Source organism: Balaenoptera ricei, chromosome 11 (assembly GCF_028023285.1).
Source record: "Balaenoptera ricei isolate mBalRic1 chromosome 11, mBalRic1.hap2, whole genome shotgun sequence".
In the NCBI taxonomy this organism is placed as follows: domain Eukaryota; kingdom Metazoa; phylum Chordata; class Mammalia; order Artiodactyla; family Balaenopteridae; genus Balaenoptera; species Balaenoptera ricei.
In genome coordinates this window covers 73,723,046-73,750,953 of record NC_082649.1, presented here as the reverse complement: position 1 = coordinate 73,750,953, position 27,908 = coordinate 73,723,046, and the positions used below count along the sequence as shown (strand labels likewise).

At 38.7% G+C, this 27,908-nt stretch overlaps 1 protein-coding gene across 1 annotated transcript in view; it reads left to right on the top strand.

Annotated features, from left to right (window-relative positions):
• Positions 1-27,908, top strand: part of ERC2 (ELKS/RAB6-interacting/CAST family member 2) — a 743,450-nt gene that overhangs the window by 417,450 nt on the left and 298,092 nt on the right. Inside the window, exon 12 of the mRNA XM_059940600.1 lies at positions 7,568-7,579. Coding sequence (XP_059796583.1) covers positions 7,568-7,579 — 12 coding nt within the window. The remainder of the gene's footprint in view (positions 1-7,567; positions 7,580-27,908) is intronic.

Below are 27,908 nucleotides of genomic sequence, written 5' to 3'. Positions count from 1 at the left end.
TGAAGGAGGTGTGTTCACCATTTGGACTCATCTCTAATACTGGAGATTGCAAGCAGAACCAGAGGAAATGAGGAGCCCCTGAAGAACCTTCGTGAGATGTGTCCAAAAGACCTGGGCACACAGTTGGCACTCACTGTGTGCCTGACAGAATCTTGGTGCTCCAGCTGGGTGTCAGGCCTGAGTCTCTAAGGTAAGAGAGCTGAGTTCAGGACATTGGTCCACCAGAGACCTCCCGGCACCAGGTAATATCAAACGGCAAAAGCTCCACAGAGATCTCCATCTCAATGCTGAGACCCAGCTCCACTCAATGACCAGCAAGCTACAGTGCTGGACACCCTATGCCAAACAACTAGCAAGACAGGAACACAACCCCACCCATTAGCGGAGAGGCTGCCTAAAATAATAAGTTCACAGACACCCCAAAACACACCACCAGATGCGGTCCTGCCCACCAGAAAGACAAGATCCAGCCTCATCCACCAGAGCACAGGCACCAGTCCCCTCCACCAGGAGGCCTACACAACCCACTGAACCAACCTTACCCACTGGGGGCAGACACCAAAAACAACAGGAACTATGAACCTGCAGCCTGCAGAAAGGAGACCCCAAACACAGTAAGTTAAGCAAAATGAGAAGACAGAGAAATACACAGCAGATGCAGATGCAAGGTAAAAACCCACCAGACCAAACAAATGAAGAGGAAATAGGCAGTCTACCTGAAAAACAATTCAGAGTAATGATAGTAAAGATGATCCAAAATCTTGGAAAGAGCATGGAGAAAATACAAGAAATGTTTAACAAGGACCTAGAAGAACTAAAGAGCAAACAAACAATGATGAACAACACAATAAATGAAATGAAAAATTCTCTAGAAGGAATCAATAGCAGAATAACTGAGGCAGAAGAACAGATAAGTGACCTGGAAGATAAAATAGTGGAAATAATTACTGCAGAGCACAATAAAGAAAAAAGAATGAAAAGAATTGAGGACAGCCTCAAAGACTTCTGGGACAACATTAAATGCACCAACATTCGAATTATAGGGGTCCCAGAAGAAGAAGAGAGAAAGAAAGGGACTGAGAAAATATTTGAAGAGATTATAGTTGAAAACTTCCCTAATATGGGAAAGGAAATAGTCAGTCAAGTTCAGGAAGTGCAGAGAGTCCCAAACAGGATAAATCCAAGAAAAAACACACCAAGACACACATTAATCAAACTAACAAAAATTAAATACAAAGAAAAACTATTAAAAGCAGCAAGGGAAAAGCAACAAATAACATACAAGGGAATCCCCATAAGGTCAACAGCTGATCTTTCAGCAGAAACGCTGCAAGCCAGAAGGGAGTGGCAGGACATATTTAAAGTGATGAAAGAGAAAAACCTACAACCAAGATTACTCTACCCAGCAAGGATCTCATTCAGATTCGATGGAGAAATTAAAACCTTTACAGACAAACAAAACCTAAGAGAATTCAGCACCACTAAACCAGCTTTACAAGAAATGCTAAAGGAACTTCTCTAGGCAGGAAACACAAGAGAAGGAAAAGACCTACAATAACGAACCCAAAACAATTAAGAAAATGGTAATAGGAACTCACATATCGATAACTACCTTAACTGTAAATGGATTAAATGCTCCAACCAAAAGACATAGACTGGCTGAATAGATACAAAAACAAGACCCATATATATGCTGTCTACAAGAGACCCACTTCAGACCTAGGGACACATACAGACTGAAAGTGAGGGGATGGAAAAAGATATTTCATGCAAATGGAAATGAAAAGAAAGCTGGAGTAGCAATTCTCATATCAGACAAAATAGACTTTAAAATAAAGACTATTACAAGAGACAAAGAAGGACACTATATAATTATCAAGGGATAAATCCAAGAAGATATAACAATTGTAAGTATTTATGCATCCAACATAGGAGCACCTCAAAACTTAATGCAAATGCTAACAACCATAAAAGGGGAAATCGACAGTAACACAATCTTAGTAGGGGACTTTAACACCCCACTTTCACCAATGGACAGATCATCCAAAATGAAGATAAGGAAACACAAGCTTTAAATGATACATTAAACAAGATGGACTTAATTGATATTTATAGGACATTCCATCCAAAAACAACAGAATACACTTTCTTCTCAAGTGCTCATGGAACATTCTCCAGGATAGATCATATCTTGGGCCACAAATCAAGCCTTGGTAAGTTTAAGAAAATTGAAATCGTATCAAGTATCTTTTCCGACCACAATGCTCTAGACTAGATATCAATTACAGGAAACAAACTGTAAAATATACTGACACATGGAGGCTAAACAATATGCTACTAAATAACCAAACGACCATTGAAGAAATCAAAGAGGAAATCAAAAAATACCTAGAAACAAATGACAATGAAAACACGATGGCCCAAAACCTATGGGATGCAGCAAAAGCAGTTCTAAGAGGGAAGTTTATAACAATACAATCCTACCTCAAGAAACAAGAAAAATCTCAAATAAACAACCCAACCTTACACTTAAAGCAATTAGAGAAAGAAGAACAAGAAAACCCCAAAGTTAGCAGAAGGAAAGAAATCATAAAGATCAGATCAGAAATAAATGAAAATAGAAATGAAGGAAACAATAGCAAAGATAAAAAACTAAAAGCTGGTTCTTTGAGAAGATAAACAAAATTGATAAACTATTAGCCAGACTCATCAAGAAAAAAAGGGGAACACTCAAATCAATAGAATTAGAAATGAAAAAGGAGAAGTAACAACTGACACTGCAGAAATACAAAGGATCATGAGAGATTGCTACAAGCAACTCTATGCCAATAAAATGGACAACCTGGAAGAAATGGACAAATTCTTAGAAAAGCACAACCTTCCGAGACTGAACCAGGAATAAATAGAAAATATCAACAGACAAGTCACAAGCACTGAAATTGAGACTGTTATTAAAAATATTCCAACAAACAAAAGCCCAGGACCAGATGGCTTCACAGGAGAATTCTGTCAAACATTTAGAGAAGAGATAACACCCATCCTTCTCAAACACTTCCAAAATATAGCAGAGGGAGGAACACTCCCAAACTCATTCTACGAGGCCACCATCACCCTGATACCAAAACCAGACAAAGATGTCACAAAGAAAGAAAACCACAGGCCAATATCACTGATGAACATAGATGCAAAAATCCTCAACAAAATACTAGCATACAGAATCCAACAGCACATTAAAAGGATCATACACCATGATCAAGTGGGGTTTATCCCAGGAATGCAAGGATTCTTCAATACACGCAAATCAATCAATGTGATACACCATATTAACCAATTGAAGGAGGAAAACCATATGATCATCTCAATAGATGCAGAAAAAGCTTTTGACAAAATTCAACACCCATTTATGATAAAAACTCTCCAGAAAGTAGGTGTAGAAGGAACTTACCTCAACATAATGAAGGCCATATATGACAAACCCACAGCCAACATCGTTCTCAATGGTGAAAAACTGAAACCATTTCCTCTAAGATCAGGAACAAGACAAGGATGTCCACTCTCACCACTATTATTCAACATACTTTTGGAAGTTTAAGCCACAGCAGTCAGAGAAGAAAAAGAAATAAAAGGAATCCCAATCGGAAAAGATGAAGTAAAGCTGTCACTGTTTGTGGATGACATGATACTATACATAAAGAATCCCAAAGATGCTACCAGAAAACTACTAGAGCTAATCAATGAATTTGGTTAAGTAGCAGGATATAAAATTAACGCACAGAAATCTCTTGCATTCCTATACAGTAACGATGAACAATCTGAAAGAGAAATTAAGGAAACACTCTCATTTACCATTGCAACAAAAAGAATAAAATACCTAGGAATAAACCTACTTAAGGAGACAAAAGACCTGTATGCAGAAAACTATAAGACACTGATGAAAGAAAGGAAAGATGATACAAACAGATGGAGAGATATACCATGTTCTTGGATTGGAAGAATCAACATTGTGAAAATGACTATACTACCCAAAGCAATCTACAGATTCAATGCAATCCCTATCAAACTACCAATGGCATTTTCCACAGAACTAGAACAAAACATTTCACAAGGTGTGTGGAAACAAAAAGACCCTGAATACCCAAAGCAATCTTGAGAAAGAAAAACGGAGCTGGAGGAATTAGACTCCCAGACTTCAGACTATACTACAAAGTAATCAAGACAGTGTGGTACTGGCACAAAAACAGAAATATAGATCAATGGGAAAGGATAGGAAGCCCAGAGATAAACCCATGCACCTATGGTCACCTTATTTTTGATAAAGGAGGCAAGAATATACAATGGAGAAAAGACGGACCCTTCAATAATTGGTGCTGGGAAAACTGGACAGGTACATGTAAAAGAATGAAAGTAGAACACTCCCTAACACCATGCACAAAAATAAACTCAAAATGGATTAAAGACCTAAATGTAAGAACAGACACTATAAAACTCTTAGAGCAAAACATAGGCAGAACACTCTATGACATAAATCACAGCAAAATCCCTTTTGACCCACCTCCTAGAGAAATGGAAATAAAAACAAAAATAAACAAATGGGACCTAATGACACTTAAAAGCTTTTGCAAAGCAAAGGAAACTACAAACAAGACGAAAAGGCAACCCTCAGAATGGGAGAAAATATTTGCAAACGAATCAATGGACAAAGGATTAATCTCCAAAATATATAAACAGCTCATGCAGCTCAATATCAAAAAAACAAACAACCCAATCCAAAAATGGGCAGAAGACCTAAATAGACATTTCTCCAAAGAAGATATACAGATTGCCAATAAACACATGAAGGGATGCTCAACATCACTAATCATTAGAGAAATGCAAATCAAAACAATGAGGTATCACCTCACACCTGTCAGAATGGCCGTCATCAAAAAATCTACAAACAATAGATGCTGGAGAGGGTATGGAGAAAAGGGAACCCTCTTGCACTGTTGGTGGGAATGTAAACTGATACAGCCACTATGGAGAGCAGTATGGAGGTTCCTTAAAAAACTAAAAATAGAACTACCATACAACCCAGCAATCCCACTACTGGGCATATACCCTGAGAAAACCATAATTCAAAAAGATTCTTGTACCAAAATGTTCATTGCAGCTCTATTTACAGTAGCCAGGAAGCAACCAAAGTGTCCATCAACAGATGAATGGATAAAGAAGATGTGGCACATATATACAATGGAATATTACTCAGCCATAAAAAGGAACAAAACAGTTATTTGTAGTGAGGTGGATGGACCTAGAGACTGTCATACAGAGTGAAATAAGTCAGAAGGAGAAAAGCAAATACTGTATGCTAACACATATATATGGAATCTAAAAAAGACAAAAAACAAAAAAATGGTTCTGAAGAACCTAGGGGCTGGACAGGAATAAAGACGCAGACGTAGAAAATGGACTTGAGGACACGGGGAGGGGGAAAGGGAAGCTGGGACGAAGTGAGAGAGTGGCATGGACATATATACACTACCAAATGTAAAATAGATAGCTAGTGGGAAGCAGCCACATAGCACAGGGAGATCAGCTCGGTGCTTTGTGACCACCTAGAGGGGTGGGATAGGGAGGGTGGGAGGGAGACGCAAGAGAGAGGAGATAGGGGATATATGTATACATATAGGTGATTTACTTTGTTATACAACAGAAACTAACATACCACTGTAAAGCAATTATACTCCAATAAAGATGTTAAAAAAAAAAAAAAGAAAACAAGGTAGCATTTAATTATCTGGATCGGGACTAATGCTACTAGACAATTGGACAATGAGAAATCATTTTAGATGCCTAAAAGCACCTTATCTAAGGTTGAGAAACAGACTATTATTTTTCCCTCTGAATTTGCTCAATAACGTGCTGACATAATTTCTTTGCTGCCTTTCAGAACTCTTTTCACAAAATCTAAACTTAAGCTTTCATTTTTAAAAAATTATGATAATGTGATCTAGAAGTCTGATGGTACGTGGAGAAAACTTGATACCAGTTGTATTTGTTTTGATATAAACTCTTGTTGCTAAGTAATTCCCATTTATGTTTGTAAATGTATTTGAAGGAATTTCTTTAAAACAAGTGACAGACGGTTTTATACCATCCCTAGTAGCTTTTTGGGGAAGGTCATGGATATCATAGATGGCTTTGAGTTGGCAAGGGAAACTAGGGACCCTTGGAAAAGGCAACTAAGTCTTAAATGTTTGCTTGCTGTTTCAGTTTAGGATTCCCTAAAGTTTGACCATGGACCTCAGTTTGGCTTACCTCTGCTCCAGACAGATTTCAAACCGCAGCAGCATCACTAGAGTCCCCACAGAGGCCATGGCCTGACTTAACTCTTATTTTTCATCAGTTGTGCATTCGTTATCATGAAATACTCTGCAGGGGAATTTCAGACACGAGGGATTATTGGATCAATGCTTTCACCAAGTGTTTAATCTTGAATTTTCTACTTGATTTGTATCATTATAGTCAATGCTGTTTTCATCTGAAATGTTTTTGTTTAAGCTTTCTCCTGAGGATTTGTTGTGCTTTTCCTTTCTTTGTGAAATGCTTAAAACTACTTCTTAATAGTATGGGATGGTGGGGTCCCACTGAGCAGATGGCTGATGCAGTATGTGTTAATCCACTTGGTTTTTTGCAAAGGGCATTTTATAGGTTAACAAAATGAATGTCCACTATGATTTGTGTGGTAGCCTGAAGAGGATATGACTTTTAATTTTTGCTTCGCATTAGAGACTTTATTCTTTTGACAAATTAGAAAGACATGCTACATATTTTTCTACAAATTAGTTATCAAGTGTTTGGATATTTTCAATGATGAAGTTTGATCTTCATTTTCACAACCAAAAAAAGTTACTCTCAGCTTTGGAAGTTAATCTGTCTTTTCTTGGGAGGCTGATAGGCAGGTGGCACCTGACCTGAAGCTGTCCTCATAGTCCTTGATCGTTGCTAGATGCAGTGCTCCGTGAGCATGTAAAATGGAAATCTTTGAACAGAAAGCTCAATTGCTCTGATCCTTTTGGTTTTTAGCGATGAAGAAAAAATATCTCATAGGATATATTCTTCCAACTTACTGGTTCTAATAAAATCTTTCTGACATAAGTGCTTACCACCAGTTCTAATACCTTAGTAATTTTCATTTCAGTTTATTAAATAATAAAATTTTACATGCACACAGATAGGAGCTTTCTCTATAAATATTCCTCCAGAAAAGAGCAAATTGTGCCATTGGGTTGCTGGAACACACCTCTGTTTCACATCAGTGCTTGTAATTATGTGCATGAGAGCAGATACTGGTTTCTTATATGTAATAATTACTGTAACAGCTTAGAGTGTATGCCCAGGCTTTTGGGGGGTAATATCAGATAGAAGTTGCTTTATTGTCTTTCATTTGGTTATGAAACCTGCTAATATAACATCTGTTGGCTGTATGTTTAAAACTAATGCATTTACTTCCTTTTATTCTCTTTTGCTATCCCTTTTCCTTTCTGCTTATCCTCCAAATTGCTGCTTTCACCCTTGCTCCAATCAGCTTGACTCTCAGGTCAGTACTTTCAGTTTTTCTTCTAACCGCCCTTCCCTCCTAAGCTCAATTTATTGCTTGCACTTGTTTAACAAATACATTTCTGAAATGGTTTTCCTCTGGCCACCACATTTTTTTTTGCATTTCATCCCATGCCTAGGGAAGGTTTATTTTATGAGAAGGCTGTATAGGTGGGAAAAGGAAAAGAAGAAGATGAAAATAAATCATAGTTGGATTATTTGATAACATTCTCTTCCTGGATTTTAAAATCAGTAAGAGAAATCATTGTGAAAACTCCTGAGTGCATTTCTCCTGAGCAGCTCAGAAAATTGGCTGCATGTTGATAAAACATGGAGCAGTGGAAAAAACAAAATTGCAGGATGCTAAATTTAACCTAGGAGAACAAAAGATTTGCCCATGACACAGCAACTTAAAAGCTAAATTTAATAGTGCAAATCGTTTAGAATTTTCGCTTAATAAATCACTGTGTTTTGAAAGATTTATAATACTTTCTTTTTAAAGTCACTTTTGAAAATTATCAGTGTGTTAGTAACATATTGTACACACATGTTATTTCCTGTCATTGTTTTGGTTTTAACCTTTTTAACTTCATTTTTATTAGCCATAAGACATACTTTAATTACCTAGCATATGGAACAAAATGTAAAACTAGATTCATTGTTGACTGTGTGCACCCCACTATTAAGAAGCGAAATGGACATTTTGTTTGAAAATGCATCCCAGGTTTGATTCCTCTAAGGCAGGGGGCCCAAGTCAATAATTGGTTCTCCTTTAAGTCAAGCTAGACTTCTCTTTCCAATAACAACATAATAATATCTAGTGATTTCTTTATAATTCAATCAGTGAGTTTACTACAAGATGCTCATTGTGTGATCTGGGCTTACCCAGACTTAAAAAAAGATTCAAATTAAATTGGTAGCCAATATAGTTGCTCTTTTCAGAGGCAAGCTGTATTATTTTCTTCTCTTTATTCAGGGTCTGCACCTCTTTATTCTGTCCACTGCTATCATCTAAGCCAGCAGTGAATAATTTCAAAACAAGGCCTCCTGCCCACACATCAATTTTGCCCCCTCCACCCACCCACCGCCTGCTCCCAACCCGGTGGAGGGGCTCATAGTCCTTCAAATTGAAACCACTTCTCTGCTGTTCCCACATACCACACTGGGTGTCCCACAGGAACTGCCTTGAACTTCATCACGCTGAAGGAAGCCCATTCTCAATAGTTCCCAAAACAGAGATCTAAACAGAGATTAAAATCACGGCCCTACAGAACTGCTCTCACCAAAAACCTAAAGACTGTTAATTCACTTTCTGGTGCCCTTATGTGCAGGAACAGACATCATAATGAGGGTGGGGAGGAGGGCCTTGGCCACATGGCATCCAAACCCTTCCTCCAAGTTTTGGATTCGCTCATTTAAGAAGCTCTAAGCTTTTCTCCTTGCCTGTCTTTTTTTGTTTTCTTTCTCCTTTTGCCTTCCCTTTGCTACCCCTAATCTGCACCTGTTGATATTTAAGCCCTTGAGACCAGGGACCCCTTTCATTCTCACGCCTCAGGCTCCCAGCCTTTAGATGCTATCCACAGTTATTCTACTGTGTCTTTTCTGTGCCAGGAACTGTGTTGTTCAGTATTTAGTTTTTTCCTATTGTGTAGTGGACGAATGTGATCTTAGACTGTCAGAAGATGGGCTGCAGGGTTAGGGTTTGGGGAGTTTGTGGGTAATAAAGGGTTCTCTGGACAAGGGTGTGCTGATTGGGTTTGATAAAATGTTCAGGCCAAGTCTAATTGGGAGAACTATAGTGGTCAAAAGAAGATTCAGACCATTTCAATATCATTTAACCTCTTGCCTCAGATGAACACAGTGGAGAAAATGTACAATCATTGCAAACCGTGTCTAGTTATACTTTCAGTGTAGGAAGAATTGGGCAGCCCTGCTCTTCTGGAAACAAGTCTATGGAGTCCTAGAACCTTTCTGAGCTTTGACAAGTTTTCAGAGCTGACTATGCTTTTTGTCCAACCACTTCCAGGTTTACCAGCTAAAATAAAATGAAATGTAACAATTGAATTGAATACACGTTCTTTGGCCATTGTGCTTTCTTTACATAGCTCACAACTGAGATACATATATTTGTGTATGCATACATACATATATATGTGTATACTTTTATCATATATATTTTTTTAGATGTCTGATCATTCTTACCGTAAAAGTCTGTAGTCTGCCATGAACCTCTTTATCTCCCAATCTGAAATTGGAAAATTTCACTAACTCTTGGGTCTTTTCTATGTGCTGTGGACTCCATGAGAAATTCTCTCCTCCAACTACTTTTTAAAGTGACCTCATTTCTTTTTCAAACTCTATGTAGTCTCTCCTGCTTTAAATTCAGGTAGACAGATGTTAAGTATTGGTTTTGGTAAAATGCAAATGTCATATGCTAAACCTGTTAGGGTCTCACTCCAGAAAACTCCACTTTTGTCTCTTTACACGCAAACCAGTGGGAAGCTGGAGAGGTATAGCAGGATCCCTGCCTTGCACTTGGGGAGGGTTTATGTGAAATTTGCTCATTTCTATGAACTATTTGTGAGATTAGTATGTGACTTATGAGAGATGAGGTTATCTAGATAAATGTATGCAGCAGTTGACCAAAAAAAGGAATAGCATCCTTTGGGATTCAGTCCAAAATCCTGCCAGAGAATCAACCAAGTAAAACCAGAAGGCGCAGGCCTCTCCTGGGCTCTCCCAGCCTCTGATTCGCTTTGGATTCTGGGTCGGCTGCTTTCTTGTTTGTGCCTCAGTATACCCTCTTGGAGAGGAAGTAGCTGTCTTCGGAGTGGGTGTTTTGGGATCCTCCCTGCACATGTCTGGTGAGGGGCTGTTGGTGAGGGGCTGTGTGCATCTCCCTGGCAAGCAGGCTTGAGCTGATGGTTGGCGCCTGGCAGCAGGCGTGAGCTCAGTGTTACAGAGTCACTTCAAACACTTCTACCAAAATCAACTCTTTGTGATGTTTCCCCAAAGCTGAACACTGCACTCTCAATCCCTCATTCTTCTAGCAAAAGATGAAGTCACTACTCCCAGACCTCAGAGGCCTGTTGCCCAAAGAAATAATGAAAAACACCTTGCCCAGAGCATCCTGCAGTTTGCTCTTTGCTAGGGTCAGTTCTTGGCTCCATTCCCTCCACAAAGACAGAGTAAGCACCTCCTGTGTGTTAGGCTGGGCACTACATGCTGGCGTGGCATTTCCAAAAAATAGCTGACGAAAAACTGACCAGACTGTTTTTTTTTTTTTTAAACATCTTTATTGAAGTATAATTGCCTTACAATGGTGTGTTAGCTTCTGCTTTATAACAAAGTGAATCAGTTATACACATACAATATGTTCCCATATCTCTTCCCTCTTGCATCTCCCTCCCTCCCACCCTCCCCATCCCACCCCTCTAGGTGGTCACAAAGCACCGAGCTGATCTCCCTGTGCTATGTGGCTGCTTCCCACTAGCTATCTGTTTTACATTTGGTAGTGTATATATGTCCATGACACTCTCTTACCCTGTCACATCTCACCCCACCCCCTCCCCATATCCTCAAGTCCATTCTCTAGTAGGTCTGTGTCTTTATTCCCGGACCAGACTGTTTAAGAAATGCTATGTATTACATTCTTCATTTTTATGTTCATGATGCACATTGATCCTAGTAATAATCGGAATAAGTAGCAGCAGCAGTAATAACATTGAACGTTAACTAAATACCAGCACTGATTTAATCTTTTTTTTTTTTTTTTGTAGTATTTACTTCTCATAACAGCTGTATGAGATCAGGACTGTCATTTCTTCCATATTAGAGAAGAGGAAACTGGAGTTCCTAAAAGTTAAATATTTTGCTCCAGTTAATATAGCTAGTAAGTGAAGGTATTGGGGTTTTTCCCCCAAAAGCCAATCCTTTCTGATTTACTTAAAAAAAACTTTTTTTTGCTACTTCTGCTCCAATTGCATAATAAAAACTCTGAGAGGCCTATAGGAGGGAAACTTAGTGTGAAACTTAGTGTGCAATTGTGTTTAATCTATGATTTCCCAAACACAGTATTTGTAGATTATATTCCATGAAGCATTTTGGGGGACTACTGTCTGCCGTGCAGCCGGCCTCTTCCTTCATCCTGAGATTCATGCCCTCCCTCCCCCTCCACCTCACCTCCTCTACCCTGAGCTGGTTCCTTGTGCACAAATCCTGCTCTGGCAGGGCCACCTCAGCTATCTTCTCTTCCCTGAGTGCCTTAGGCAGAAGCACTTTCTCCCAGTCTTGATCTCCTCAGAGCTTTATCTAACCCTTTTCCTTGGCTCGTGTCATATCCTACCTTGAATTAGGGCAGTCAATCAATGCACTGCCAGTAGACTGTCAGCCTCCTCTAGCACTGCATGGGTCTCTAGCTGCATGCGGTGTTGTGTCACACACTGGAGGTGGCAGTCATACTCCTGAAGGTTGTTGAATGCATGACTGTTGAAGAAAGGAACTTCTGTTAGCTTCGTCTCACCCCTTCTACCTTTTACTTGGTCCTCACAGAGATTTGCTATTTGCTGGTGGGCTCTTTCTGGAGGTTGAGTTGACTGCCCTGGATATCATATCTAGCTTCAGACAGGAAGCTCTAAGAAAAGATATGATTGGTTTTCTATCAAGCTGGATGCTTGAAAATTCAAGAAAAATTAAGACAAATAAAAGGAAAAGGGAAAAGATCTCTTTCTGAACTTACCTCATTTTCTCCTTCTCTTCCTCCCTCCTTCCTTTGTTCCCTCTTCCCTCCCTCCATCTTCCTTTTGTCTTTCCTCTCCCTCCCTCTCTCCTTCCCCTTCCTCTCCTTTCTTGACTATTCATTAAAATCCTTCTCCATGCAAGGGTCTGTGCTGGGTGTTGAGAATATAGAATGACCCCTCCCCTCACTGAATTCAAAGACCAGTACTTCCTATAAGGAAGGATTTGGCCACTTAGGAAAAATAGTTTGTGCCATTTATACTAATAACTGGAAAAACTGAGTTTCGGGTGTTTTTAAAAATTCCTTTTCCTGTTGGCTTTGAAGGGGGTTATCCACAGGTCAGAAAATCATTTTCCTCTTTAAAACTGCCTTATACTAACGCTGACATTTCTGGTGAAGTGTCAGAAAATTTTATGCCCAAACAGAACTGGTAGAAAGCCAGAAATCAATAGATTTTGCTTTGGGTGCAAATATTTTATTGGGGATGGAAAAAAGTTGCTTTCTCTGATTTACAGCTCCTGCAAATATAAAGTGGGTTCTATATTTAGAAATGGTTTTGAACCTTTGCGATGTAGCCAGGGGTTGGTTCTTGCACCTTTCCGACCTGGCCTTGGTGGGACTTGCCATGGCTAATGTTTTGCTGAGCCAGTTCCAGTTTGTAGAACTAAGGCTTTAAGCTCTGTATTATTTTTACTTTTTAGCTTCTGCTTAAGTTGCTGCTCTGGCACTCTATCCGTACCTTCCAGAATAGTGAAAAAGATTGAAGGAACACAATTTGCATTGTAGTTGAAATATTTTTGTAGTGCAGTGTGTTTCTGAGGTTCCTTGAAATGAGTAAAACCATTCTCAACTTGCAAATCTGTTAAAACAATGACAACAATAAAACAACAGGAAAATCAAGAGAGAGTGCCAGGTAAGCCTATTAAGTCCAGACCTCTGAATAAGAGATGTCAAATTGGTAGAGGTAATGATTCATTTGTATTTTTTTCAAAATCTTTTCTTTTCCCTTTTCTTCCCCTGCTCCTGGCTTTTGGTTGGTGCTACCATATGGATGAATATCAGCAACTAGTAAATCTCTCAAGATATGTTAGCCTTTTCTGTAAATGTTGAGAAGGGGAAGGAATTTAAAAAAAAATAGTTTCTCAGTATTATTATAAATCACTTTCTAGAAAAATAATACCTTGTTTCCTTTATATGGCTTTTCTTATGAAATGTGAATTTTGTCACTTCATTACCCACAATACCAGCTTGAGTTGTAGGGAAACCTATCCAACTAGTGCCTGGGACTTTCTTCCATATTGGGTAAAGGTGCTTGGGCTTTGCACACTGCATAATGTCACGTTTTTGTGAAGCCTACGTTTTGGCGGTACCTGTTTAAAAATGAGTGGGTACTGTGTGTGTTTCTCTGAAGAAACTAGTTTGTTGTTGGTATATCTCATAAAGGCTTTGGAAATTTTCTTTTTAGGGAATTCTGATGATTTCAGTATTTGCCACTCTTTTTTATTTTACTGTAAATTTAATGAATACTATATACATGAAAATTATTTATAATAGTAAACTAAATAAATATGAAAACTAGAGTAGAATAGTAAGGCAGAAATTGGCTGACTTTGCTTCGGGTGCAACTATTTAGTAGAGATGGAAAAAAATTGTTTTTCCTAAATCACAGCTTCTGCAAACATAAAGTGGGTTGTATAGAACCATTTTTGTGGAAAAACTTTAATTCTAGAAACTACAGAGTGGGTTGGGAAATGGAAACAGATTTCCCCTTGAAGAACCTCTTTTTGCTCCTTTTTCATTCCAAGAAGAGTGAGACTTATATATTAACTCCAGCTTGCCCATTGATCTTTTCTTCCAGTTTTTTTTTCTAGTTGGTAACATTGTTAATATAAGTATTAACATTATTGGTATATACAGCTGAGTGTGCAATAACTTAAGATTTACAGTAACTTTTTCAGGGAAAGCTGAAAGTGTGTGATTCTCACAGTGTGTTGAAGAACTGTACTGTTTCTTGTACGACCCCACATACAACTGAGACGATGTAATGGTGAATATAAGCAACTCTTGAGACATTTTAATGTGGGGTGGGGGCAGAACTTCATACAGAGAGCTGCTTTGCCAAATTTTACTTCATGTCCTAGGAAAATCTCTTTAGAAAGTTTTGAGAATGTAATCACCACCTTTCTCAGATGGGAACGTGAAGTAAGGGAATATTCTCTCCCTGGTCTTTGGTATTGGTTAACTGGAATATTCCCATGGCTGGACAGATCTCAGTGTGATGTGTGAGTTGAAGTGTAAGAGAGTGGTTTTAAATTTAACTTCAGAACCCTCTGCTATTTAATCATATGTCAGTTTGATGGTTCCAAGGACAGCATGATATGTTGCTCACAGATAATTACCGTGGAGAGAATGAGTTGGTTATAATAACGAATAGCTGGAGAATCTTCTGATAACCTGCGATGAGTGGGCCTTGGTGAGAAACACTCACTGGGCAATTGGCACATAGGTGTCCTATCACTTTGGTGAGTGTGGGTGCTCTTCTGCTACCTAAACATGCAAAGCAGGGGCTTTTTAGGGATTCCTGAACAGATAAAAAAGCACTATTCTTGGATTTTGTGTGTGTCATCTATCCAAGACCTGTTATTACTTTTGTTACCATTTCACTTATAATCCAGGTTATTCAAACTGCTATTTGTTGTCAGAATATTACATGTAGAAAATTAAATAAACTCCATCCTAAGAAACAACATCAGCATTTCTGTGGCATGCCGTACACAAGTCCACGTGTCTTTAAACCTATCCCTGTGTCTGTAAAATGGGGACAATCATCTTATAGCTCATCTCTCATGAGCTTATGGTCAAGATACATGTTGAGTGTGGAGCACAATCTGGCACATAGTAGATGTTCATTAAGTGGTGATGGTTGTGGTTTTCATGCTTACGGTTGTGTTGAAGGTTTTCCTGGTGAGAGTAGCAGGGAGTTCGTGCAAGAGAGAAGTGGGAGATGATCCTGTCAAGGCTTCCTTTGCTTTCCTAGTTGTAGATAATTCAGTTGCTGGAGTAAAGACTGTAGACTTCTTTTCTCCCCTAAGCCACTGAGGGATTTTGAGGGAAAGGTTGAAAACAATATCATCCTTCTGAATGCTGAATGCTTTATTCCTGAGAGATATGAACACGTGAACTAGAAAATTCATGTCATGCTTATTGAAAAGTAATTTATCTCTATATATACATACATACAAGTTAATTTATTGAATACGTTTGTCTCATATAAGGATGTATTTTAGGTTTTTCTGGAACTAGGGAACTAAATAGCCAGGATTCGGCCACAACCTTTTTGTATCCATGTATTAAAGTACCTGATATTGAGTTTAGAGGACAGGCCCAAGTGTGTTCCTTCATCCATTTATTTTCTTTATTCATTGATCTATTCACTTTCATCAAATATTAATTGTATATCTGCTCTGTTCCAGGTACTGTGGTGTAACTAAAACTATTCCCGGAAGTAGCATCTAGAGAGATGGAAGCAAATTGATAGGATTTGTAGTATGATATTTATGCATGTGTCATAATGTAATACACACTGTTCTGCACCTCAGTTTTCTTTATTTTAAACAAAATATCTTTACAGATCTTCCCGTATTCATACATGAAAGTTTTCTATTCTTTTTTTACCTCTATGTACTGTTCCGTTGTACCTCCTAAAGGACTTATAGATTGTTTCCGATCTTTTCCTCTCATACAGACCGCTATAATTAATAAGTGAATAGACTTAATTTCATACATATATGTATATATATGAATATATCTGTAGGATAAGTTTCTAGATGTGGAATTGCTAGGACAATGCATTTCTAGTTTTGCTAGATTTTGCTAGTTGCCTTCTACAGAGACTAAACCATTACAGTCCTAGCAGCAGTATGTAAGAGTGCCTTTTTACACATTAACTCTGTCAGTGCAGTGTGGTTTGCAAGCTTTTTGATCTTTGTCAATATGGAAGGTGAACCATGGCATTTAAATGCCATGTGAAGTGTGCATCTTTAAGTATGTTTATAATTTGTCATATTCTTTTGTTGGTCTTTTTCTTACTTATTTGTAGAAGCACTTTATATATTACAAAAATGACCCATTTGTCTTTGATTTGAGTTTTAAATGCTCCCCTCTGCTAGTTTGTCTTTTTTCTTTTTTTTTTTTTTTTGCTAATAGTGGTTTTTGTTACACAGAAATGTTAAAAATATTTCTATGTAGTCAAATGTATTCAGTCTTTTCTTCAATGTCTTCTGAATTTTGTGTTGTAGTTGAAAACCTCTTCCACACAAAAGAGTATAAGAACAATTGTCCTGTGATTTCTTTTGGTATTTTTATGGTTTGATTTTCTATATTTAGTCTTTAGACCATCTGGAATTTATCTTACTCTAAGGTATGAAGTATGGATATAACTTAATTTTTTTCTAGGTCAAGTGAAGTTTAAATATCACTTCCTCCGTTTGCCTTTAACTGGAGCTAGCCCAGCCCAGGTTAGGTTTGTCTCTTACAAATTCATGTAACTTCCCACTAGAACATGAAGCACAGTCTTAATTCTTGTTCAACGTTTGTCTTTTAGTCTAGGGTGGAACTTCCATCTGGAAAGGACCTGTCTTTATTCATCCAGTGTCTGTAAAATAGTAGACACTTAATAAATATTTATGGAATGAATTAATAACACGAGTTGTAAAGATCTGAAGTTATGAGGAGGTAGAAATTATGACTAACCAGAAGCTATGGAAAAGGCGTGCAGAGTGGAATGTGAGCCATGGAGGCTCACATAGAGGGGAACCGAGTCAACAGGGTGGTGGAAGATTAGCCAGCCCTTGCTATACAGGACAATAAAACAACCCTGTGTCAAGAGTCACCTTGGACCTCAGATGGCTTTCCCTTACCCTGCTTTGTGAGACCCAGCCAGGATATCTTTTTTTTTTCTTCATAAGAAGGCTAACTTCTCAGCGTTCCCTGGGTTCAGTGAGACTTACCTACATGATGGAGACCCCTGCCTAACTGTTGCAGGATGTAGGAACAGGTGTGGAAAATATGTCAGGAGCTAAGAACAGAAAGGTTTTGTCCAGGCTGTGTTTTAGATGCTTTAGGATAGCTAGGTAGGCCTGTCCAGTAGGCAGAGTGGAATGAAAAATCTGGAACTGGACAGTTGAGGCATTACCCATGGAAGAGTGTGGCAAATTCTATACGAATGTCATGGGCATTCACAAGAGGTAGGGGTCGGGGAAATTTCTATGAACACGATGGTATTTGTATTGGAACAGAAAAATGGAAAAAATTTTATCAGATGTAGAACTAGGTGGGGAGCATGATCAAAGATAGCAGAGGTGGGAAGGTACAAGCCATGCTCGGAAGAGAGAATGGGGTTCTATAGCTTAGGCTCTGGAGTAGGGGGAAGAGTGAACAATAAGGGTTTGCTTGGACAGGGAAAACCTTGAGTACTTAGATAAAGATTTTGAATTTTTTGAGCCTGGGAAGAGCATAGTCAGGAGTATCTTAAAGAATGATTACTTCTGTAACATCTCTGTTCTGGAAGGGTAGGCAGTAGACCAAGCTAAAAGGAACAACAGCACTGAAATAAGGTGGTGGCACTAGAGGTTAGGAGGAGGCAACAGGATAATTAATAAAACAAGGAAACAGACAAAACACAAAAATCAGCAGCCTGTATAGTTTAACAAGAGCCAGCAAGACAGGAAAAACCAGCAGATAAAACCTAGCTACTATGATAGCAGGAAGAAAATAAAGGTGTGTTGGCAGATATTTTGCTCAAGCAGTCTGTAGTTGTAACTCTTGCTGTTACAGCAGCAGAAATAAGAAAAGACGTAATTGGCTACTTACTTGGTGCTAGGCATGGTGCTGTACATTCTTCAAGGTTTATCTCACATTTTCTTTATAGCAACTCCAAGACAGTAGGTGCCATTTGTGAAATTATTCGTCTCATTTGTGAAATGAAGACACTAAGGCTCAGAGAAGTTAAGTAACTTGCCTACTATCACACAGCTATTGGTGGAGCCAGGATTTAAACTCAGCTGTTGTGATTCCAGAACCCAGAAATCACTGGACGCAATCACTGTGTCCTGTTCTGCAGCGAGACTTTTTGTGCTAGGATAAATTGGTTTGGCCCAAGAACTCCTGATACCATAGGGACCTCTCTTTAATGTGCTTCTTTTGGGATGGAAAGCTATTTCTATAATACAAAGGATTCCAAGCACTGATGAAAACGTCTTACAATGGAAGTTGAGAAGCTGTTTGTGTTGGCAGTTCTAGCAGCCTTTTCTGAGCTGCTGGTCTGAGTCTTCACCCTCTCTTGAGCCGGAATGTGGAATTCCTTTTTGAAGTGAGTTTGAGGGGGCCTGGTGACTTCGCCTCCACAGAGGCAACAGCAGCTTTGTAGGTTGGAGACAGTCATCAGCTCTGGACAGCTTTCAAGAAATGTGGACAGCAGAGATGGGGAAGACCTCAGGCCATCCATCCTCCTGCCTACTTAAGACAGTTCCTGGTGGGGAATTCTGGGGAAGCAGCCAAGAGAAAAGATGTATTTCCAAGAGGGGTTTTCTGCTTCTTCCAGGAATCATTCTTGGGACAGTTTTTCATGGCCCCACACAGTATAATCAGAGAATCCCAGCAGCATAAAAGCTGAAAAGAAATGAAGGCCTTTTCTGTGATATATGATGATGTTCCTTTTGGAAAACAGAACAACTCCCTGATAGAGAGATGGTCTTCTCTGCAGCACAATATCTGCATCTCCCTTGATCTTGTCTCAGACAAGTGGGAAGGTTGGCAGCACATAACAGAAACTGAGAATTCAAACTCATGTACTAGTGCCCTTGTCCAGGCAGTAAACATACTGTGGAATCATTTCTTCCTCATCATGTTAGGTCAGGGTAGATATCATGCCATCAAAATGCAAGGTCTTCCTCCTACAGAGCTCAGATTTTTTTTTTTTTTTTTTTAACTTTTAAGCCTTAAACTTTTAAGCTTTAATGACTTCATCTGATAGGATCTGTGTTGGCTTCTCAGTTCTTATAGCTGCTGGGGAGAGGGGAATTTCTTTTCTGCTTGTTGTTTGTCAGTTTATTTGGTTTACCTTCTCATCTCTCATAGACTTTTTACTTTTGTCCAGTCCTCTAAAATTAAGAAGTTTTGGATAGAGTGAATAACATAGCTTTCTTCAACTTCTCTAAATTTTAAGTGTTATTGGCAGATTGTTTTTTATCATACAATCAACTAAGTTTTAAAAGCACATTAGACCTTTAAAAGACCCTATATTTTTAACGTAATTTGGGAGAAAGATAATTCTAACTGCCTTTCTTTGAAAACTTTGCTGCCATTCATTCAGTACTTTCCATGGGGCCAGGTTCTGTACAAAACACTGATGTGAAATATTTTTTTAGATCTCCACAACGATGCTGTAAGAAGGATAGTAATAATTTACAATAGGCAAATGAGTAAACTGTGGCTTAGTGAGGTTATTGGTAACCTTCTCAAGGTCACTCTGGATTTGAACCCAGAGTTCGTGTTCCTCAAGAACAAAGGACATGTGGATACAAGCACACATGGATGCTCCCTTGCGTGACAGAATAAAAACAATTAAAATGTTTTCATTGTGAAGGCAATGGGGAGCAGGATTGTGTTTTAGAAGGATGCTTACCTTGTGTTTCCAATATAACCACAATTGGACTCATCACCCTTTCCTTCACCCATCCTCCCACTACTCCATCTACTTAGCATTTACTCTTGGAACTGGTACAACGTTCGCCTGTGTTAAGATAGAAACCTTGCCTCATGCCTCATCGTGCCTCATCCGTCATCGTGTCTAATCCATCACATTTCATTTCTCTCATTTCCTCTCTTCCTTCTCGGCGCTGTTATCCTCATGGGTCATTTGGACTATTACAGTAGCCTCCACAGAGTCACAGTCTGCCCCCGCCCTCTCTTCCAGATAAAATCAGTGAGGCAGCACCCCCTGCCTAACAGCCCTTGCTGCCTCCTCGCACACTGGGCAAAATGGCAAACTCTATGCCTGGCTTATAAAGTCCTCCACACTCTAGCCCTGGGTTGCCTTCAAGTCTTATCTTAAAGCCCAACATACACACACAGCCCCTCCACCTCCTCATTTTCCACCTGCTTGCATTACTGAATTTTTTCTTATTCCCTACACTTGCTAGACCTTTCCCATCCATCTACATTTGCGCATACTCTTCCCATTACTTAAATGCCCGTTTCCTCCTCATTTCGTGCAAAACTCCTACTCATCTTTGAAGTCCCAATTCACATGTCACCCTCTGATTTCTCTTAAAAATCAGTAGTTCCACCTTGTGTTCTGACAGCACTTATTTAATGTTGTAAAAAGCATTTTGTTATTTTCCAGCTACACGTTTCTCCCTTCTACTAGACTTTGAACTGTCTAATGATAAAGAATTTCCTTTTCATCTTTGTGTCTTCTTTTCCTGGCACATGGTTATTGCTCCATAAATATTTGTTGGATGAATAGATGGATAAATGGATGGAAGGATGGGTGGGAGGACAGATAGATAGATTGACAGCAGAGAAGCCAGATAGGAGCTATTTCAGTGTCTGGATAAAGAAATCAAAGGCGTGAGCTAAGATGGCAGCAATAAGAATAGAGAGGAGGTAACTGTTTTGATAGACATTTTAAATTAAACGAAAATGGCTGATTGCAGTGATGCATTGCATGTGAAGTGTTAGGAAGATGGAGGACTTGCTCCTCCTTGACTCCCAGTCTTGGATGACTTTGATGGAGAAGAAACTGCAAAAGAAGTAGGGTGATTTTGGACTCTGGAGATGGGACAGTTGAGAATTTAGTTTTGAATATATTGAGATTCTGTGTGGGGTATCCTGGCAGTGTTGTTCAATGGACATTTGAAAATTTGAGAAACTGACAGATTCTTGCTCTTCCAGAGGGTGGGATTGCAGGTTGTTGCCTGGCATTCCCTCTTTCAGCTCCACCATCTCACTCCAGTCTTTTATCCACACCCCAGTCTATATGTTCCTTACATGGAAAGATGTCCAAGATATATTGTAAAATATATAACATTGTCTGTTGTATTTTCAAAGGGGGATATGTGTCTATTTGTGCATTATGCATAAAAAATTTCTGGGAAGACTGGCAAAACCCCCTAATAGTGGGAGTGGTTATTGGGGCAAGTGGAGAGGGAATATAACTTTTCTTTTTATAAATTCTTTTGTACTATTTAATTTTTTAATTACTAGCATGTGTAATTTTTAAATTAAAATATAATTCATATACCATAAAATTTACTCTTTTAAAGTGTATAAATTCAGTGGTTGTTGGTGTATTCACAAGGTTGCTCAATCATCACTCTTATCTTATTCCAGAATTAAATTTTTGTCACCCCGGGAAGAAACCCATATTCATTAGCAGTCACACTCATTTCCCCAGTTATTTCCTCCCTTCCCTCAGCCCCTAATCTACTTTCTGTCTCTGTGGATTTGCATATTTGAGACATTTCATATAAAGGGGATCATATAATATGTGGTCTTTTGTGACTGGCTACTTGCACTTAGCATAAAGTGTTTGGAGTTCATTCATGTTGTAGGATGTTTCAGTACTTCATTCCTTTTTATTGCTAAATAATATTCCATTGTAGGTATACCACATTTTGTTTATTCATCAGCTGATCAACTTTTGGGCTGTTTGTAGTTTTCAGCTATTATGATTAATGCTGCTATGAACATTCATGTGCAAGTTGTTTGAATATATGTTTTCATTTCTTTTGAGTATATACCTAGGAGTGGAATTGCTGTGTCATATAGTAACTCTGTGCTTAACTTCTTGAGGAACTGCCAAGTTATTTTTCACAGTGGCTGTGCTATTTTTACATTCCCACCAGCAACATATAATTGTTCCAATTTCTTCACATTCTCACCAACACTTGTTATTGTCTGCCTTTTTGATCATAGCCATCCTAGTATTATGAAGTGGTATCTCATTATGGTTTTGATTTTCATTTCCCTAATGACTGGAGATATTGAATATCTTTTCATGTACTTATTGGCCATTTGTGTATCTTCTTTGGAGAAATGTCTATTAAGATCCTGCCCATTTTTAATTGTATTTGTCTTTTTATTGTTGAGTTGTAAGAGTTATTTACATATTCTGGATACTAGACCCTCATTAGATATATGATTTCTTATATTCTTTTGTGTACTGGTAATTTTACATTTATATTTGCTGTGTTCTGTTTAAAAAATTGTCCAATACACAGTAGTTGACATTTCAAATAAATAAGTGATATTTTAAATAATAAAATGACAATTTAAATAATAAAGTAATAGCTTTAAAAATTAGGCTCTCAGGGAAAGTAAGTGAATTTGTACTATTATAATTAAATATGTTGCTTACAAATAAATTACCAGTTGACAGTTTTACCTTGGCACTGCTTTTTCAAGGGTTCCATGAGGTAGGATTAGGAACGCTTTACCAAATATTAAGAACTTATTCAAAGTGTAATCTAGACCCCAGATATTCATACTCCTACAAACACACATGTGACCACTCATATCAAATAAATGCTTACCCTCTTTTGGTGAAGTCTTAGTAGCTCCATTTGAAATGGACTTTATCTTGAATATTCACTTAGCTTTTGTGTATTGATATGACTGAACTTCAAAATTTGAGCTCCTTCCAACCAAATAATTTGCCCATTTAAATGCTCAGGGTATGGCCTTATTTTATAGTGCCATAAAATGAAATTTAAAAAGCCTCTCCAGAGAGCTGTGATTACCATTTTTTCTTTAGTTGTTAGCCAAGCTAATAAATATTCTTAGCAGTTCTGTCATCACATGTCATATAAAACTAGATCTAATGATCAAATCTAAGAGAGGATCCCAAGCACCACAGCCCTCTCTGCAGCTTGAGAGGGAGAAGTGATCCACCTGATCCATTAGACACTTGGATTTTCAGAAGCAAGGCTTAACACACCCTCCGCCCACTCCAAGAAGGTGTATGAAGGGGCCCTTGAAAAACGTTTGGCTTGCTGAGGATCGGCTGGCTGGCTGGCTGCTCAGAGAAGTGAAGTTATAACTGCATGGCCCTGGGGTGCGGTATGTCCCCAGTTCTTACTGAGGAAGCACTTGGCTGTGATTGGAGATAGTCACATGAGCCTCTCCTCCACCATATATATGTATTTATTTTTCCAATTCCTGACCAGGGGCTTTCCAGTCTTCCTGCTTTTCTGGCTCCCGGCATCCCTCCTTGGGTCCTCCAGTACGTGGTCTCTCTTTTCAAAGGTCTCCATTAAAGCCTGGGACCTTTCTCAAATTCTTGACAGCCAGTAATTCATAAAGGAAAAATGAATTAACTCCATTTTAGCATAGCTGTAGGGCAAGAGAGTTGTTCGGAAGTGATTGCTGCAGGCTGTTAAGACAGCTACTTAGCTTTCAGGGCTGGCAAGAGAAGGATGAAAAGTAATGAGTTAACCTGCTAAGAATTTGGCCATTTTAATCATTAGAGTCTGGGTATACTTTGTCTCCATTTATACCAAGGGGGGAAATAGTTATCTTGATAAGCAGGGATTTATCTCACCCCACCTCTCAGTGGCTGCCTGGATTCAGAGTAGAATGGACTCCTTTATGTAGCAAGGGGAATGGGCATGCTTTGTATGAGTAAGAAAAAGGAAAAAAAAGCCATTGGTATTTTTTCAAAGTTCTTATCAGCAAAGAGCATTACCGAGAAATCCAATAGGGTAGTGATGACATTCAATTTTATTTGTACTAGGAATGCACAGATGGCTGGAGTTAGCAGCGATTCATTTTTAGCACATATCTCTCATTAATGTTAGTGGGAATTACAGCAGACCTATCAAAGGGGCAAAATAGAGGAGCGTCTGTTGTATCAAATAAATGTACATCATTTTTGTGCAAAGGTCACATACTTTGAATAATTCCTTTCTGTAATTGTAACTTCCCGTAGTTAGTTTATTCTTCTTGCTGAATTTGTATGTTGTCATTGGTATTTTTAATGACCTGAAGAAAAGCATTTCAGCAAACTGCCCAGGTCTGAGACTTATAATTAGTCATTGCAGCTTGTGGGATCTTTTGTAAATAGCTCAATCGAGATGTGTTTTTACATAAAAGTTCCCCTTGATTAATTGCCCAGGAAATGCTTCCAGTTCGTAGAGATTTGTAAATCTGTATCATAAAATATTCCATTCCCAACAGTTCAGTCAGTGAGAAACTTGTGATTTTTTTTTTTTTAACCAGCATGTGTTCAGGTATTGCCAGGACTTTAATCAATTTCTACCAAACAACAATATACAAATTAAGTGCCAACAGCCAGGAAAGCTACAGTTCTTATTAATTATTTCACTTCCACATTCAGGATGGAAACAAATAACCTGGCTTTCTAGAAGATCCAAATTAAAATGTAGTATTAAAAAAAAAGAAAAGAAAGATCAGATGGAAAGAAAATCAATTAATGAAAAATGCAAGCAACACAGGACTTGAATTCACTATAGTACAAAAATTTAGTAAGAATTTAACACATTATTTTCTAATAGGATGTTGCTTTCCTCATGGAGTGAACTTTGGATATGTTGAATTTATAAGGGCTTTCAGTTTCTTCCATTGGGAAAGAGGTAAATCTTTTTTGCTTCTGATCTCTTTGGATAAAGAAGAATTCTGATTTTATAAGGTGCAACAAGAAAGATTTTAGGATTTATACCAGCCAATGGACTTAGTAATAAGAATCGCTGCATGGGGTGTAAAATACAAGCTTGAGACCACTTAGCAGAGCAAAACACCTACTTTTTGCAAGTGAATTTATTTTTTTTAATGCTTTATCTTGAATCTTAAGTATTTTTACATTCATCTAATTAATATTGAAGGTGTTTTTCTCATAAAAGTAAAAAAAATAAGATATTACCTATTTGTGTAGAAAGATCAGTTTATACAGTGTAACTTTAGTTATCCTTTCTAAATTACACTATAACTACATTAAATAGAGTCATTCATCACTATCCTGTAGGAATTTTATAAAACTATAAAACTTCAGTTATTCCCCAAACCTTAGCCATTCGCTGGGTAAATGGTTTCCTTGGATGCTATATGAGGAATGTTAGAGCAGGCTTCCTCTAGTCTGTTCATCTGTCTTCACAGTCTTAGATGGTTTTTAGTCTCTTGTAGTGTCTTTTTATATAGCAGATAGAGCCTTTGCCTAAAGGAGAGATGCCTTCCCAGGCACTTTGCAGGAGTGTGTGTGTGAAATAAATAAATATGTATGTATATTGGTGTGTATGTTTATGTGAAATAAATATAAGTAGTATGTGTATGTGAACTAAATATTTATGTGTGTACATATATATGTAGGTATATGTGTGTGTGTGTATATATGTACGTGTGTATCTTCTGATGTGGGAAACACATATTTGCTGAGTTTTTTGTGGTGAGAGGAGAAGATGCTTGGAACTGCTGATGGGGAGTGGTGGTGACGTGGCTTTGGGAAAACAGTCTTACAGCTGGGTAGTGGTGTTTTTGGTAGAAGGATTATCCTTGTTAGCTATGATACGAAATTAGCAAGTGAGGTAAATGCAAGAATAGCCATGATAGGTTAGGAAAATAACATGAGTTTCGGAGTATAACAGATTGGGATGGAACTTAGCTCTGCCTCCTTCTAAATGGAAGAGTCCTCTAAGCATGTTGGTTACCTGCTCATCCTCATATTTCTGGTCTGTAATAGGGATAACAGTACCTACATCACAAAGTGGTCTTGAGGATTAAACATGCACATTGTCTAGTCCAGAGAGATGCTGATGAAATGCTACCTTCTATAGCATGCATGCTTATGACCCTGAGTGTTGGTGGCTGCTCTGTGGGTTTTAGATGGGAGAACGTTCCTAAAAGTTGGGCCACCCTGCCTCTGGGAGCTCCAGAAGCATTGCCATCCAGATGGAAACTAGAAAGGAGATGAAAAACTGGATGCTCAGGATTTTCCTGCATCCCTCCGAGTAAAGATCCTATCACAACTCTAGTATGGAAGATGTATCCCTTGAGGAAATAGACTGTGTCAGAAAAAGGGAAGCATGAGAAGGAAGGTTGATGATCCTGTGGTCAGGAATCTGCAGATAGGTTCTGGAGGAGGTCTGAGAGGTCACTCTCTTTCAGAATCTTCCTGAAATGACAGAAGTCTAGGCTGGATCTTGGTATTCTCTGATTGTTTTGGTTTGAGTAATTGTTATCAAGTAGAAGACCTTTTCACAGGGGCAATTGAGAGAACAGGAGTGTATTGATTCACAAAGAAGGACAGATGGAATAAAAGCTGCCCAAATGTATTCTATGATTGTGAAGTGGCTGGGAGTTGTTCTAACTTATATAGCAGAGCTAAGTCCTGCTCCATAAACGCACGGGGTCAAGAAATGCCACATCTTTATATCGTTATTGCTTTTAAAGCAATTTAGATCAGACCCCAGCCTTGAGGCACATGACCAATAGGGGCAGAGGCAGACGTGTGGCCCAAATGCCACCTCCAGAAGCCTTCAATAGTCCCGTCACACTGCCTCCCGAGGTCTGAACTTTTAACTGTGAAGCTGAGATAACCCAGGACTTCAGATAGGTGCCATTTTCTTGGTGCTTTGTGAGTCCTGGGGCATGGGGTTGAGGGGATAGGGGCCTTCTTTCCAATAGCTTAGTCCAGCACACAGTATCCTTGAACAGGTGTCACTGAGTAAAGGTGTCTGTCCCTTACAGTAAGCCAGCCTGGATGCATGGAGAACCTAAGCCACTCTTATTGTTATTATTCTTTTCCTTATCATTAAAATTACTATAAGGTGGCATTTATAGATCCCTTACTATATGCCAGGCATTCTCCATGCCTTATCTCTCTCTTAGTTCTCCTTTGAGTAAGTATTGTTTTACTGTTCATATACTATTCTGCAGATAAGGAAAGTGATACAAGAAAAATAATTCACCTGTCCCAGGTCCTTCAGTGAAGAAATGGTTGATCTGAGATTTGAACCCATGCAGTCAGGTGCCAAGGCATGGCTCTTAAGCTCAATCTGTCCCACTGTCACTTTGGCTTTATTGCTACCTGAAGCTACTAGAGCTGACCTAGGGCCCTCCGGATTCCACCTGGATGGCCTTTTGGTGCTGCTTTTGAAAAGCAAAGGAGAGGCATTGTTCTGCTTTCAAGCAGAATCCCCAGGTTGGTCAGGGCTGCAATTTCTTAAGGAGAAAGTGAAGGTCAGCCATCTGCACGTCCCTGGGAATATGAAGATGTTGAACTACAGCAGAGGGTGTCTTGCCTTAGTACTGAACAAGGACACATTTCAAGAAGCTGTAATTGATGAAACCTGGGGACCAGCTTAGTGGCAACCAGACATAACTGCTTTTACCTCATAGCTCATCTGGCAATTCCCATTGATGCTGAGGATCTTAGACATGAGTGAGTGTGTGCAAGTCACTTAACTGCTCTGAGCAATAATCTCATCAGCCATACCGGGAAGACAGAGACATGGTTCTTGTTCCTCTTGTTCTTAAATGCTGTATCTATCATTTTTAGCTGTGGCTTTACTAGTACCCA